The following is a 14,362-nucleotide window of genomic DNA, read 5'->3' on the forward strand; positions in this document are numbered from 1 at the left end:
GGCCCGTGCAGCCCCAGCCCAGCGAGGCCCCTGCCCGTGTGGGGGGCAGGACGAGACTCACAAGGTGGCAGGAGAGCTGATGGGGCACAAGGCCCTGCTGTGATGGGGCGGGGGAAGCACCATGCTCCAGTGGGCAGGGCTGGCTGGTAGCAACTCACTGGCTTTTGGAAAACCCGTTCCAGAGAAGGACTGGTTTAGACTAAAGTTCCTGGGCAAAACTGAGTTGTACACTTTATGGTAGGAGCTTCCAGGTTCTGCCTTTCCTTTAGTAAACCAAAAACAAAGTAGGATAGAAAATGATGGCCCACGTCAGTGTCTCCGTGGTCCCTGTCCATGGGTCGCTGCCATTCCCTGCATCCCATCCCATCGCTGTGTGTTTTTCCTCTTCCATGCAACGGAAGGAGGCAGAGAACAGGCTGGTGAGATCCTCATATTCCACCTGCACACCTGGCCTCCAGGAGCAACTCCAACCGCCTTCTCTGAGTTCTCACTTCCCCTCCCACGGGTCTCCATGGTGGCAGTAAGGAACTAGCCGCCATCACCCTGCGAGTCACCTGTGTGGTCCAGATCACAGCCCCGCCTCAACTCTCACAGCCCAAGACAAGCGCTGCTGCCCGCCACATCCTACTGCAGCCACGTGGACTTGCCCCTGAACTTGGTCACCCTCCGGGGCCCCATCGCGCAGGCCCTCTCCAGCCCAGCACCTCACGTCTTCCTCATCCACCACGACCCAAACAACGCTGCCTGAGTGCCCAGTTCCTGGGGGCCTGCTTGGATCCAGGGGTGACATGTAAGAGGCCCAGGGGCCAACTGGACCTCACATCTGTGAGGCAATCTTTCCATTAGTATTACGCTTCACAAATAGGCTTTGGAAAGAACTGGAAAGCAAAGTTCAAGGTTGTCATCTTTGGCAAGAATATGAAGTGCAAATACTTTATATAGAACAAGGCTTTGACAATCAACATAACGAAGATGTATTATCTCCCCATTACTTAGGCTTCAAGATTTTAAAGTTCTCCATAATCATGAACTGACGGTCCTCTACCTCTCTCCAGGACGATTTTGACTCTTGCCCCAAGAACTTATCTATTATGACCTATTTTTTCCTAACACTATCTTAATCATTATATATGAGAGTTTCAAATGTCTAATTTCTGTCTCATCACCTACATCATTGTTTTACCAGAATCCAAAAGATTTCCATCCAGAATTACGCTATACACTGTGTTAAACGTCTATAATCACTTAAATAGTGAAGAACACAGCTCAATCCCTTAGCCCAATATGTCACTAAGAGATAAGAGTTTAAGAACAGCAATCTTAAGGGCTTTGAAATTCAAGTGTTACCATTTCTGCTACTTGGCTAAACAAAGTTTCACAAGAAAGTTTTTGTTCCTCTTTATTAATTAACTTAATTCTTCTTTTTAGAATCTAAAGAGCAGCTGGGTTATGCAAGTTGTTGCCACTCCTGCGAAGAGTTTTGGGGGATTTTTACCATTCTGACCCTATATAACATTTGTTTGCAAAGACTCTCGAAAACTGGCAAGAGCTATGAATTAGACATTTGAACTATTCTCCAACTTTCCAGCACTGAAATGCTTTACTTCACAAGACTCAGGCCTTCGGGGACTAGACCGTTTGCCTGTACGTCAGATGAACACAGGGATTATGAGTTATTATTTATACAGAAAACTGTATGTGATCAGAGGAATTGAACTAAACCCTAAGGCTGACTGATCCATAATCTATCCCACATTTGTGCTGGATGAGAACACAGCAAAATCTGCAAGACAGGGTGGTCACGACCTGAACAGAATCAGAAAGTCCACGGCCCACTTTCCATGTTCTTGACCAAATACCTAACTGCTACCCCTGACTCAAAGAAGGCCAGAAAGCAAGAAGGGACTGTCCGCTCCACTCCAATCCCACATCTACTTATCTGTGCTCTTTCCTTAGGTGAGTCACTTAGTCACAGGCTCCCGATTTAAGGAAAAACAAGGAAAAAATAAAGAACGGTTAATAAGGCCTAAAAGACAAATCAGTATTAGCTTTTCACTGCCTAAGAGGGATTCTTTTCCTTCTCACACCAGACAATAGGATACAATGGAATAAAAAGAGATATTTCTGTTTGGACAGCAAAAAGATACAGTCAACAATACAAGAATAAAAGTCAGTCATTTCTTATCAGTTGTTATGACCGAACAGAAAAAGAGGAACAATCAAATAGGATAGGCCCTGGCTGTGGTGGCTCAGTGGATTGAGCGCAGGCCTGCAAACCAAAGGGTCGCTGGTTGGATTCCCAGTCAGGGCACATGCCTGGGTTTCGGGCCAGGTCCCCAGTGGAGGCCACATGAGAGGCAACCACACATTGATGTTTCTCTCCCTCTCTTTCTCCCCGCCTTCCCCTATAAATAAATAAATAAATAAATCCCTTTTTTTAAAGATTTTATTTTTATTTTTAGAGAGAGAAGAGAGGGACAGAGAGAGAAACATCAATGTGCGGTTGCTGGGGGTCATGGCCTGCAACCCAGGCATGTGCCCTGACTGGTAATCGAACCTGCGACACTTTGGTTTGCAGCCTGTGCTCAATCCACTGAGCTACGCCAGCCAGAATAAATCCCTTTAAAAAAAAAATAGGATAGAAGAGCCCCGGCCAGGTGATTCAGTTGGTTGGAGCGTTGTCCCATACACCAAAAAAAGGTTCCATGTTTGATCCCTGGTCAGGGCATACACTGAGGTTTGGGGCTGGACCCCCAGTCGGGGCGTGTGCAGGAGGCAGCCCATCTCCACCCACATCCATGCTTGTCTGTCTCCTTCTCTCTTCTTCTCCCTCTGAAATCAATAAATACATCCTCAACTGAGGATTTTTAAAAAATAAAAATAAGAGATGAAATTTATGTTTGTTGATTTTGGACTTCACCGTAATTAATAATCCAAGACCAGCAATCTTGGAGTATCTTTTGGAGTACTGACTTAGAAAATTATGTTTAAAAAAAAAACTCTTCAAATATCCTACCCAAAAAGTAAAACAAAACCAAATGGAGCATAAATTTTCAATTCAACTAACACAAACTGATAACAAAGGATTACTGAGTATCAAAGAATGAGATCATCCTAAATTTTAAAAATATTTCATGTAAATGATGAAAAATAAATCAATAAAGCCAACTGTAATTTCTTTGGTTTGCGGTGAATGCAGGCATTTCCTCAAGAAAACCACCCAAGCTGCTGCTGTCCAGAGGAACCTACAGCTACCCTGAGAGAAGTGCAAGGGCGCAGCGACGCTACCTACCCTCTTCCGGGAGAACATTCATGATACAATTCAGTCCCGAGGTCCCCTGCAGCCTGAGCCCCATTAGCAAATCACATTCGTCACTTAAAAACTAAAAAGGAGTTGTTTCTGTCTCACAACAAATACACACGCATACACACAATCTCAATTTCATGCATAGCCAAACTGAAAGGGATCGCCAAACTGACAGGTATTGTGAGTTGTGAACTCAGAAAACAGAAGCATCACAGTAAAAACTTTCTCACCGGGCTGGGCTGGGTGGGTGGGTTGGGATGGGAGTAAAGGATAGAAAATTGTACTGCAACAATTAAAATAAAAAATATTATTTAAAAAAAAAAAAACCTCAGCCCTGGCTGGCGTAGCTCAGTGGATTGAGCGCAGGCTGCGAACCAAAGCATCGCAGGTTTGATTCCCAGTCAGGGTACATGCCTGGGTTGCAGGCCACAGCCCCCAGCAACCGCACATTGATGTTTCTCTCTCTCTTTCTCCCTTCCCTCTCTAAAAATAAATAAATGAAATCTTCAAAAAAAAAGAATTGGGTAACCATTAAAATGTTAAAAAGAAAAAAAAAACCCTTCTCACCAGGCTGGGCTGGGTGGGCGGGTCGGGATGGGAGTAAAAGATAGAAAATTGTACTGCAACAACAATTAAAATAAAAAATATTATTTAAAAAAAAACCTTCTCACCAGTTATTTCTTTTTTGTTGCTTCCGAGATAGTTCTTATGTGTTAATAATTGTCTCAAGAAACTCAGTGCCCCATTATATACAGAGACATGTATTGTAAACAATCATCACACATCCAACCTATACAGAGCTTTAGGCAATGCAGCAGTCACAAAAAAAATAAAATCTACACTTTTACTGCAAAAAAAGACGTGGTCTTTACTGGTGCTCAAACAAAAAAGGTAGCTAAAAAAAAAAAGTGCCATCATTTCTCCCCGAATGTGATCAATTACATAAGACTTTAAAGCACACTCCGATTTGGGGAATAAAACTAATAATTTCTTGAGAAGTGAACTTTTAATACAGGTTAATTTCATCTATTTTATAGTAGCAAGTCTTCCCCTGATGTTAATAACAAGCAGAGCTATTCAATGTTAGCATTTTGTCGCCAGAGACAATTGCTACGGCACTGTGCAAACATAATGAACTCATTTTATTAGGCAAATAGTTGAATTCCATTCAAGTGCACTTAGTACAGTACTACACATTATAAATTGATTGAAATTAAAGAGATCTCCGATTACAAATGGGGTTTTAAAAAATACAGCTAATACTGATTTCACATTATGTTTCATCGGTGTTCTAATGAAACACACAAAGCGAATGATTTAACTGCTTCCAGCATCGCTGGAAGACCACCTCATCCTTCAATGTATTAAAATAGAAGTGAGAAAACACACCCCTGAAATCTACAATTGAAAGTACAGTTTGGAGAACCGAAGCCCGTGTGGTGTGGATGACTCAGGTTACGGTTAGAGGTCAGAGGATGGCTCAGGAGCTGACGAAAGTTTCAAATTAGTCACATTTGTCGAAAAACCATAACCACAGGTGCCTGTGATGTTCACGCTGCATTGGATTTTTCAGATCCACGTTGGGTTAAATCTTCCGATCCTAGCCTTAATTTCTTAAAACTTGACTGGCTACTGAGCAGGAATTTTTAAAAATCCAAATGGAGTACATACAAAATGAGGCTGCTCTTTCTCCTTTTAGAAAATACTTTTTATTCATAACACCAAAAAAAAAATATGCACAGAAAGACATTCAGAATTTTCGATCCTTTTTTAAAACCGAGGGATGGTGGCTCTTGAAAAGTCTCCCTGAGTCCGCTTTGCTTTCTTCAGGGCCTCCCTCATCTTCCAAGAGCTTTGCCCCAGCTGTGTATCAGCTGTTTCTAATGATACTTGCATTGCCTGTTCCCACGACCGGAGAGGTGGCTTTGTGAGACAACAGCGTCCCCTCTGGAGGTTACTTCTCGTATGATTCTCGAACTTTCGCCTGCAGGGCATCACACGTCTTCTTGGCGTCGCCCAGGAGCATGGACGTGTTGGGTTTGTAGAAGATCGGGTTGTCCACTGCAGCGTAGCCAACACCCAAGGACCTCTTCATGACAATGACCTGCAGCCGAAGAGGAAGGCAGAGAGTGCGGTTAACAGACCTGGCGAGGAGGCGCCGGGCACACGAGCACGGCCCTGCCCTAACGCGGAACAGGCTTTCAGAGACTTTTCCAATACACAAGGAGTGTTTTTAATGCACACTTACATTGCATTAACTTTAATTTTTTAAGTGGTCCCATACTTTTATACCCATGAGAGAAAAAGTCATTTCAATAGTTTATCACTGAGTGAGAAGACTGTAGGTGATTTTCTTCCTAGCGTTTTTGTCCATCAAGACTATGCATGGCATTTACTAGTCAGAAAAATAAGCATCTTCCTATGAATGGGCTGAGGAGAACAAACAGAGCACGTAAGCTTCTACTAAAAATTTTAAAATAAATGTAGTTGAGTGGGAAAAATGGTATGATTCCTATTCTACCACTTTGGCAAACTACATCAGAAAGTTCTAACACAAAAGCTCAAAGAGCAACCCAGCTTGTCACAGGGGCGTGTTAATAACTAGTAACGCCACAGAGCAGAGTGGAAGGGGTCGGTGCACCTCTAATGCTGACGGGCTACAGTCGTTTACGGTTACGCAGCTTATGGAGGGTGACGTCCCATTCAATATCCAGGCGGTTCCTAAGCAATGAAAAGCCTTTCTGTGGTCCTCCAGGACAGGTCATCGATCCAAAAATGAAAGCAGTGCAACGGGCTCATGCTTCAAACAGCACTAGCACAATAATGCCCTCTGCAAACTCTCAAATGTTAATAATGACCAAGGCGATAATGCTTCATACTCACATGACCCAGCGCATGGCATATGTACTCACGCACCACAAACACTAAGGTTTAAATTTACGTATGTACGATAAAGAGGAAGAAACTGAAAGGGGAAATGTACATTCTGTAATTACAGTTCTTTTTTTCAATTTTTTTAAAGATTTTATTTTATTTATTTATTTATTTTTAGAGAGAAGGGACGGGAGGGAGGAAGAGGGTGAGAAACATCCATGTGTGGTTGCCTCCCATGTGGCCCCCACTGGGGACCTGGCCCACAACCCAGGCATGTGCCCTGACTGGGAATCGAACCGGCGACCCTTTGGTTCGCAGCCCGTGCTCAAGCCACTGAGCCACACCAGCCAGGGCTGTAATGATAGTTCTTAAAAAGCAGCTGTGACTCGGGAGCGGTGCAGAGATGCGCCCACCGCTGGGGCCGAGGGGAACTGACCAGCCTCTGAGCCCCCTACACCTGGCCATCCGCTCCTTCAGAAGTCAAGTGCACATGCAGAACTTGCTTCCTCGCGCCGTGCTGTTGTTCGGATTTCCAAGGTGCCCTCCTTCTAGACACCCCAGAACAACACAGACATTCCCCTTCAGTAACACCAAATGGAAATACGTGCTCGTCTTCATATACAAGGGCGACGATGCTGACTCGCTGTCCCGGAGAGAAGCCACCGGCTTCCCTGGACTCACGCTGGAATTCAGCCAGACTCAGCCCGGAGCTCTGGCCTCCGCAGGGGCTACAGACCCCGCTCCCCCAGCCACACAGTCCCATCGAGCTCCGCTCAGGACCGGGGCACGCATTCAGACTCTCTGCTGACCACGGAGTGGACAGAGGCTGGCTCGAGAGAACGGGACCCTAAACACACTCGAACCCCCGGGCCTCCTAAGCCTTCGTCGCTTCTGGCGGAGTGACCCGGGAAAGCTCTGTGTGTGCGTCTGAAGCGGGTGTCGAGCACGGCACGGAGCACAAGTCTGCGCCGTACCTGCTTTGACTTCCAGACCTCGAGCACCGGCATGCCTGCAATGATGGAGTTGGGGTCTTCCTGAGCCGCTGAATTGACGGTGTCGTTGGCTCCAATGACAAGGACCAAATCAGTGTCTGCGTCATGAGAGAAAAAAGAGAAAAGATCAACCTCCAGGGAGTCGCTTTCACTTCCCCTCAGGCGAATTACTGTGGTCTGACTTCAGAAAAACAATAACAACGAAAGCTAGTATTTATAGGACCTACACTTCTGCCAGGCACCGTACAAAGAGCTTTACCAGAGAGGTTCAGTAACTTAGCCAACGTCACACAGCTAAAGAGCCATATTACCCTGCATCGAAACCTGGGAATCCCGGCTGGAACGTGCGTGCTACAATGCTTTCGCTCCCCACAATGGACCTACCTAATGTGACTTCACCTACTTCTTTCGCTATCCCAAAAGGATCTTGCCAGTTACATTATTTTATAATGTTTGCATTCCACCTTTTAACTTCTAAAGTGACCAGTTAAATGCAACTTGATGTCTAAAAGAAAATGGTCGAAGAGTCTATACTGCGTTAAAGCTGTGTCCATAATTCCCGGAACTGGCAGCCTTCACACATAATTAAGCAACAATGAAATCTGAAAGAAGGCATAAAACTAAAATGGCAAAAAAAAAAAACCCTAAAATGGCCTAAATGCCCTCTTTAAGCCCTATAATATAAACTGCCTAGAACTCTGCCAAAATGCCATGTGAATCTGGACGTGCACATGAGTTCATTGTTGTTCTCTAATAAACAATATTTTTTTTTAAGTTTACAGTGGATGCTTGCCACAGGGAACCGGTTTAATTTTAACAAACACGACCCTGGGCCAAATGTCATTAGCGTTCGATACCCAGGGACCGCCACGAAGTCCAGCACCTCACCTAGTCAAGTCCCAGCACTCCAAAGGAAACAGAGACCTGCTTTACTGATCGTGAACTGACACAACGGGAAACCAATAAACACGGTGAAAATGAGACACTGATTCACCAACAGCAGTTTTACAAATGAGGAACCTGACGCTGAGTAGCTAGTTCAAGATCACGAGAGAGAGAGTCGGGGCCTGGAGTGCAAAGCCGGGGGGCCCCCGAGTCCCCGCGCGCAATTCCCGCTGCGCATCACCGCCCAGGGCCTGCAGTATCCCTCCGCTCTCCGCACAGGGACACAAGGAGCTGCGCCGCTTACAAGTTTGGCGACCCCCGGTCTGTACTGGTTCATTTATTTGGTTTCCACTGCGTCCCTACTGGGAGCAGGTTCCTCTCCCTCTGACGAGGAGGTCTTCCGCGATCCCACGACCCACGTCTTAAGACGGGCGTAGCTTCAGTCACCCTAAGAAGATGTAAACGCCCCCATCGGCCCCATCCCTTACCTGGGAAATCATGGTTGATCTCGTCCATTTCCAGCACAATATCGTATGGCACCCCGGCCTCGGCCAGCAGCACATTAAGCTGGCCAGGCATCCTGCCGGCGACTGGGTGGATTCCAAACCTGGACATGAAACACACGAACAGCTGGCCTTACTTGACGGGCCCAAGCGCACAGAGACCCCGGTATCACCTCCCGATCTGCACGGTCTGTTCTTGGCACCCCGGCCTCTGCTGGTACTATCTCATCTCCACAGGCAGGAACAGAATTAGCCCCGATATGCGGTCCATTTACAAATGTTGAAGTTGGAGATTCACAGCTCTGTGTACACACACGAGAACGCCCCTCAGAAAAATAAGTGTAACTTTAGAACCTGACTCTTCTATGCACGCTTTAAGTACAATGAACTTTCAACAATATTAATATATAATATCGCCTTACATTGAATAAGCAGTGTTCTTTCACTATGCTTTCTGACATATCTTGAATCTTTAAAAACGTATGGAAGTCAGCACGGCATTAAGCAGTTGGCATGGAAAAAATCAACATTATTCCGCCAAAATCTGACTCTACATTCAACTTTAACCTCTATGTTCAAAAGTGGGGAAATAACACATCATTGAGGACATAGCTATGGCCTCCAGTCTTCCAGAGAGCGAGACGAAGCATTGCTCCACGTCACAGAACAAATGTGTGAGTAACACGCTGGAGTATTTAAAAGCCAGAGAACCACACGAAGCAGAGCTCCGCACTTGACCGAGGCGAAAGAAGCTGAAGCACCGAGTCACTTCTTTCAGCCACGGCCACAATGGGGTCTCTGCGGTCATTGAATCCGACTCCTCCCCATCGTACTGATCACTGTCTCCCATCACGGGGCACAGTGCCCGTCACATAGCAAGGGCTCAGTAAAAAGGGAGTGAGCGAGTGAATGAATGAATCCAGTGAAGAAATGCATTTTATAGAATCCCTTGGCTGGGATCCACCCAGTCTCAGCTTAAGTTCCTTCAGTGACCAGAAACTTACTCCTTCCTAAGGTTTACTGCATTACTACACAATCCCGATAATGACATATAATGCATGCACGTGCACGCACACTCACTACAGGAAGCCAGGGAGAACCCCCACCTCAGGGCTCTCCCAGGCCCGCAGTTTTGCCATCTGGGACCGTGAGTCTACTCCCCCTTTCATACGGGAGTCCCTCTCAGCTATCCTAGGATGCCCACTAGGCAAAACATCCTCAATCCTTTCAACTATGCAACGACCAGCAGGATGTCCTAGTTACCTGTCCCCGCCTCCACTGGCCAATGGCCAGCTCAATCCTCAGTGCCCCAAAGAGACAGTATGCTGGGTGTGATCTAGATGCACAAGGCCCAGCAAGAAAATCACATCCTCGGATCCACCGCTGACGAACGTCCGTCTGGACGGGCACCTACAGCCAGAGCTCACGCCGCTCTCTCACAAACAAAACATGCGGCCACTGGCCGTGCGCTGCTGCCCGCTGCTGCCCAGTCAGGCCACCCCCACACACACACTCCTAACACAGGTCCTGTTAGGAACAGACTGAAGCACAAGAACGGATCCCCGGACAGACCTGAAAGGAGCTACAAAATGGCCTGACACCACCCGGACAACTGACCCGCACCCTTCCACAGCATTAAAACCGATCGTGAAGAGCACGAATTACTGGAAGGCTTGTGACTGGGAAAAAGGAAGGACATCAAGTGACAGACAGTCTCTTTTACCAAATTCCCCTTTACATAATCCTCCCTCTGGGATCACTGAATGTTCCTAAGTAACCAACTCATATTTTAAAAAAAAACAGAACTCGGGCCAAGAGGAAACAAAACAGTGATCTGTAGGTGGCTGTGCAATGCAGCATCATTTCGTTTCTCCTCCTTTTAATATTTTTCTATGAGAATGCACAGTTTAAATTAACTATAGTTGAAATAAATTAACATGCCTTGCTTTTATATTGTGATACCATTTATAAGTAATTTCTCAGATATTATTTTAGTCTGTCCCTAACAATCTCCATCAAGAATTAGAATTTAGGGTGGTTGACTCAAATCTAGTACTTACTTATTTACTTAAATAAACTGGGTTTTAGAGCTGCATTCCTATACCCGAAAAAGTGAGCAAGAATGTACGCAAGTATAAACAATAAAATGTAGACAAATAAAACCAACAATGGAAGAAAAAAGAATGTACACCTGAGGGGCTGGTGTACATTGTGGCATAATGGCTACGACCGACAGTTTAGGATGCACGGCGCAATTTGCTGAGCCTTTCAGTAAATAGTTAAACTGCTATTCAAACTCAGGTCCTTCTTTCTGAAGAGTCTGAACTTTTTTTTTATTTTAATCATTGTTCAAGTACAGTTTTCTCCCTTTTACTCCCATTCCAGCCCACCCACCCAACCCTCCCCACTTCCTTCCCATTACCACCCTCCCCCTAGCTTTTGTCCATGTGTCCTTTAAATTTGTTCCTGTGAACCCTTCCCATTGTCCCCTGAAATTCCCCCCCCCTCCCCTCTGGTCACTGTCAGTCTGTTCTCTATTTCAGTGTCTTTGGTTATATTTTGCTTGTGTCTTTGTTTTGTTGATTAGGTTCCTGTTAAAGGTGAGATCATATGGTGTTTGTCCCTCACCGCCTGGCTTATTTCGCTTAGCATAATGCTCTCCAGCTCCATCCACGCTGTTGCAAAGGATAGAAGCTCCTTCTTTCTTTCTGCTGCATAGAATTCCATTGTGTAAATGTACCACAGTTTTTTGATCCACTCATTTCCTGATGGGCATCTAGGTTGCTTCCAGAGAGTCTGAACTTGCAACCACTATACGATGTGGTCAGTAGAGTCAGGCAATTTAAGAGATTCCGTTTAATTAACAGCTTAGGTTAACCAGCTGTGTGATGTTGGGCAAGTTCCTTACTGACCCTCCCTGCCTCAGTTTTCCCACAGAGCAGTGACCAGCTGTTCGTATAAGCCCACACCGTGCCTAGGACTACAAAAACTTGGTGTAGAGGAGCTCTGAGAAACACCTATTTATCTCTGCTTGAATGGGTGAAATAAGGAGTTCCAAGATCCAATTTATTGTGTGTTTTGAGGAAAACTGAGAGCCAAGAAATGTTCAACAATGCTACAAGCTATTGGAAAAGTTAAATAGTTGCATGGACACATAGACATAGGAGAAAGAAAATGTCTCCTGTATGCAAAGTACCACAACCATGCGAATCCTTTACCAGAACCCCTTCGATGCTATGGAAGCAGACTTCGAAAACATGGCTAGAGCGGGGTGGGAGAAACGAACTGGATAAAATAAACTACTAATCATCTAAGATTCGCTTGAAAGAAGTCACCACCTCTTCCTTCAGCGGGCCGCTGCGGTCGAGCAGTTACCCGGTTACTGCAGACGGTGCTCACCCAACCTCACCCTCTCACCAGGTTTTAGTTCTGTACCCGTACTTTCTCCGATCATTTTGGGGAACATAACAGTTCAACACCTGAGTGAAAAATTTTAAAAATGAGCCCTGGCTGGAGTAGCTCAGTGGATTGAGTGCGGGCTGCAAACCAAAGTGTCAGAGGTTTGATTCCCAGTCAGGGCACATGCCTGGGTGCAGGCACATGAGATAAATAAATAAAATCTTTTTTAAAAAGTGACTTCTTTAAAAAAATTTTTTAATGGTCTCTAAGAACAATATTGCTGAAATCCTAATGCCTCCTCTGTTCCACACCAGCCTCTTCGATCGCCCCTGAAGACAAGAGCGGTGAGGCAAAGGCTGGCCCCCGACGCTCGCGCTCTCCCCGCGGGAACACGAGGCACGCTCCACGCGGCTCTTTCCCACCGCCTCTGGGAAGGCGGCTCCAGGAGGCACCGCCAAGCTGTCACTCAGACTCTCCAGTTCAGATATCTGCTTTAAAACGTTCATATTTTTCCAGTGGCAATAAAACATTTGAAAAAAAATTTCTCTGGGTACCTAAGTAAATGGGAATTATTACTAAACTTTAAATCTGAGCATAAATATCATTTTAACATTTTAATAACAACAGCATTGTACACATGAACATAAAAGGACAGACTCGGAAAGAAAATGCACTATATTAAAATAACCAACACACACTCTTCAGCCTGCCAGTGGCCATGACTTCAGGACATGCTGAGGGGCAGTGTCCTCTAGGACAGGATGGCTGAATAATCCCTTGTGTTCATGGGCAACAGCAGCAGTGAGAAAAATACACTGTCAGGCTCAGAGAAGGTAAGGTCACTTACATGTAATAATTCAAACTTTAAAAAAGAGGGGAGACTGGATGTGTGTGATCCTTGCTTACAGTGAGAAAGAGGGCAGAGCCCAGGGCAAAACGAATGCACCCGAGAGAGAGGCTTGGCCATGCGGCTTTAGGGCACGCAGGACACTAAAGTATGCGAAAATACGAAAGCAATTTGAACAGCAAAATAAATAAGGATAGCAGTAGACTATAAACGACTGGAGAAAATGGGAATTCATTGGTCAAGACTGATAACAGACTCGTAAGTCAGTAAGGAAGGGAAGGAAAGAAGGAGGGAAGGAGGGAGAGAGGGAGACTCTACCCTACAGTGGTAGACCATCAGCTGATAAATGTGGTGGGTTACAAAACCACTATTTTGTAACCATCGTAATAAAATTGGTTTGGATAAAAATCAGCAGCATGCATTCAATCTAGGGAGTAAATTTGATGAGTGGCATTTGCAAGATCTTAAACAGAGCTCAAAGCAATGTGCCCATCCCTTACTCTTACCTCAGCAAAGAAAGAAAAAAATTTAAAGACGTTCAGTGCTTTCTCTGAGAGCTATTTTATTGCAATTGATCAAAAAGAATGAGTGATGATTGGAAATAGTAAACATCTATACTTTTTACACTACGGGCATTTGATTAAATGGACAGAGTCCATATTTCTCTTTCTCCTCAGCTAACAGTGCCTTGTGAATACCTAACAAAACAGATTACCAAGATTAACAAACTAAATCTCAGCCAAGAAGAACTTACAACACTGGGACTGTAATTTCTTATTTTAATGCACTGTTGGGCTTACATGGGTACTAACTGAACATTCTTCCAAGTATTATGCGGGAGAACCAGAGGCCCGGAGAACACACTCCAACAACGGCAGAGATCCTGTAATTAAATTGCAGGGGCCTGATGTGTCCTCTGTTTTTAACAACGATGGGACGGAATAATTTCAAACAGAACATCTTAAAATCAAAACTTGCAGTTTAGAAAGGTCGTTTCACTTTAAGGAGGTTCTAACGTATTACTAGTCAGCTGATTTTCATTCAAGGGTAATGCCAGTTTGCATGTCAACCGTGTCCACTTCAAGCCAACATTCCAAGTTAATACAGGTTTGTTTCCCCACCTTCACAAACCAGTGCTCTCACCTCTGCCACTGACCAGACCCAATGACGTAACCAAGTAACTAGATTTAGTTCAGGGAGTTGCTGCTTAAAAGCAACAGAGGTTCAAGGAAAACACAAAATACCCAAAGACTTAGAGAACAGCATACTCTGAGTGAAAAAAAAAAATTGGCAGGCTAGAAAAAAGGCAAAACATTACTTTCAAGCAGACCAAACAAAACAGAAGTTGAGCAAATAGTCCTCATTTTTTGGAGAACAGGAAAAAAATAAAATGGTCTTCAAATGCAAAAGCAGGAATTGGAATTAATTTTTTTTTTTTTTAAATCTTTCTGTTAATTTAAAACAAATGCGCTAGTGAGGGAATGTTACAGACTTCTGTGGACCAGGGAGAGCGAGCCGATGCACAAACCACCCATTCAGCACAAAGGGGAGTTAA

The 14,362-nt window shown here is 44.9% G+C and overlaps 1 protein-coding gene across 5 annotated transcripts in view; it reads right to left on the minus strand.

Moving 5' to 3' along the window:
* Nucleotides 1-4,428: 4,428 nt before the first annotated feature.
* NNT (nicotinamide nucleotide transhydrogenase) overlaps nt 4,429-14,362 on the minus strand; it is a 79,996-nt gene continuing 70,062 nt past the window's right edge. For all 5 annotated transcript variants that reach the window (XM_028519139.2, XM_036020164.1, XM_028519122.2 and 2 more), the window contains exons 20-22: nt 8,547-8,665; nt 7,156-7,271; nt 4,429-5,411 (exon numbers count right to left, since the gene is read on the minus strand). In XM_028519139.2, the coding sequence (XP_028374940.1) occupies nt 5,262-5,411; nt 7,156-7,271; nt 8,547-8,665 (385 nt within the window). In that variant the 3' untranslated portion in view covers nt 4,429-5,261. The remainder of the gene's footprint in view (nt 5,412-7,155; nt 7,272-8,546; nt 8,666-14,362) is intronic.

Source organism: Phyllostomus discolor, chromosome 3 (assembly GCF_004126475.2).
Source record: "Phyllostomus discolor isolate MPI-MPIP mPhyDis1 chromosome 3, mPhyDis1.pri.v3, whole genome shotgun sequence".
NCBI classification, from domain to species: Eukaryota; Metazoa; Chordata; class Mammalia; order Chiroptera; family Phyllostomidae; genus Phyllostomus; species Phyllostomus discolor.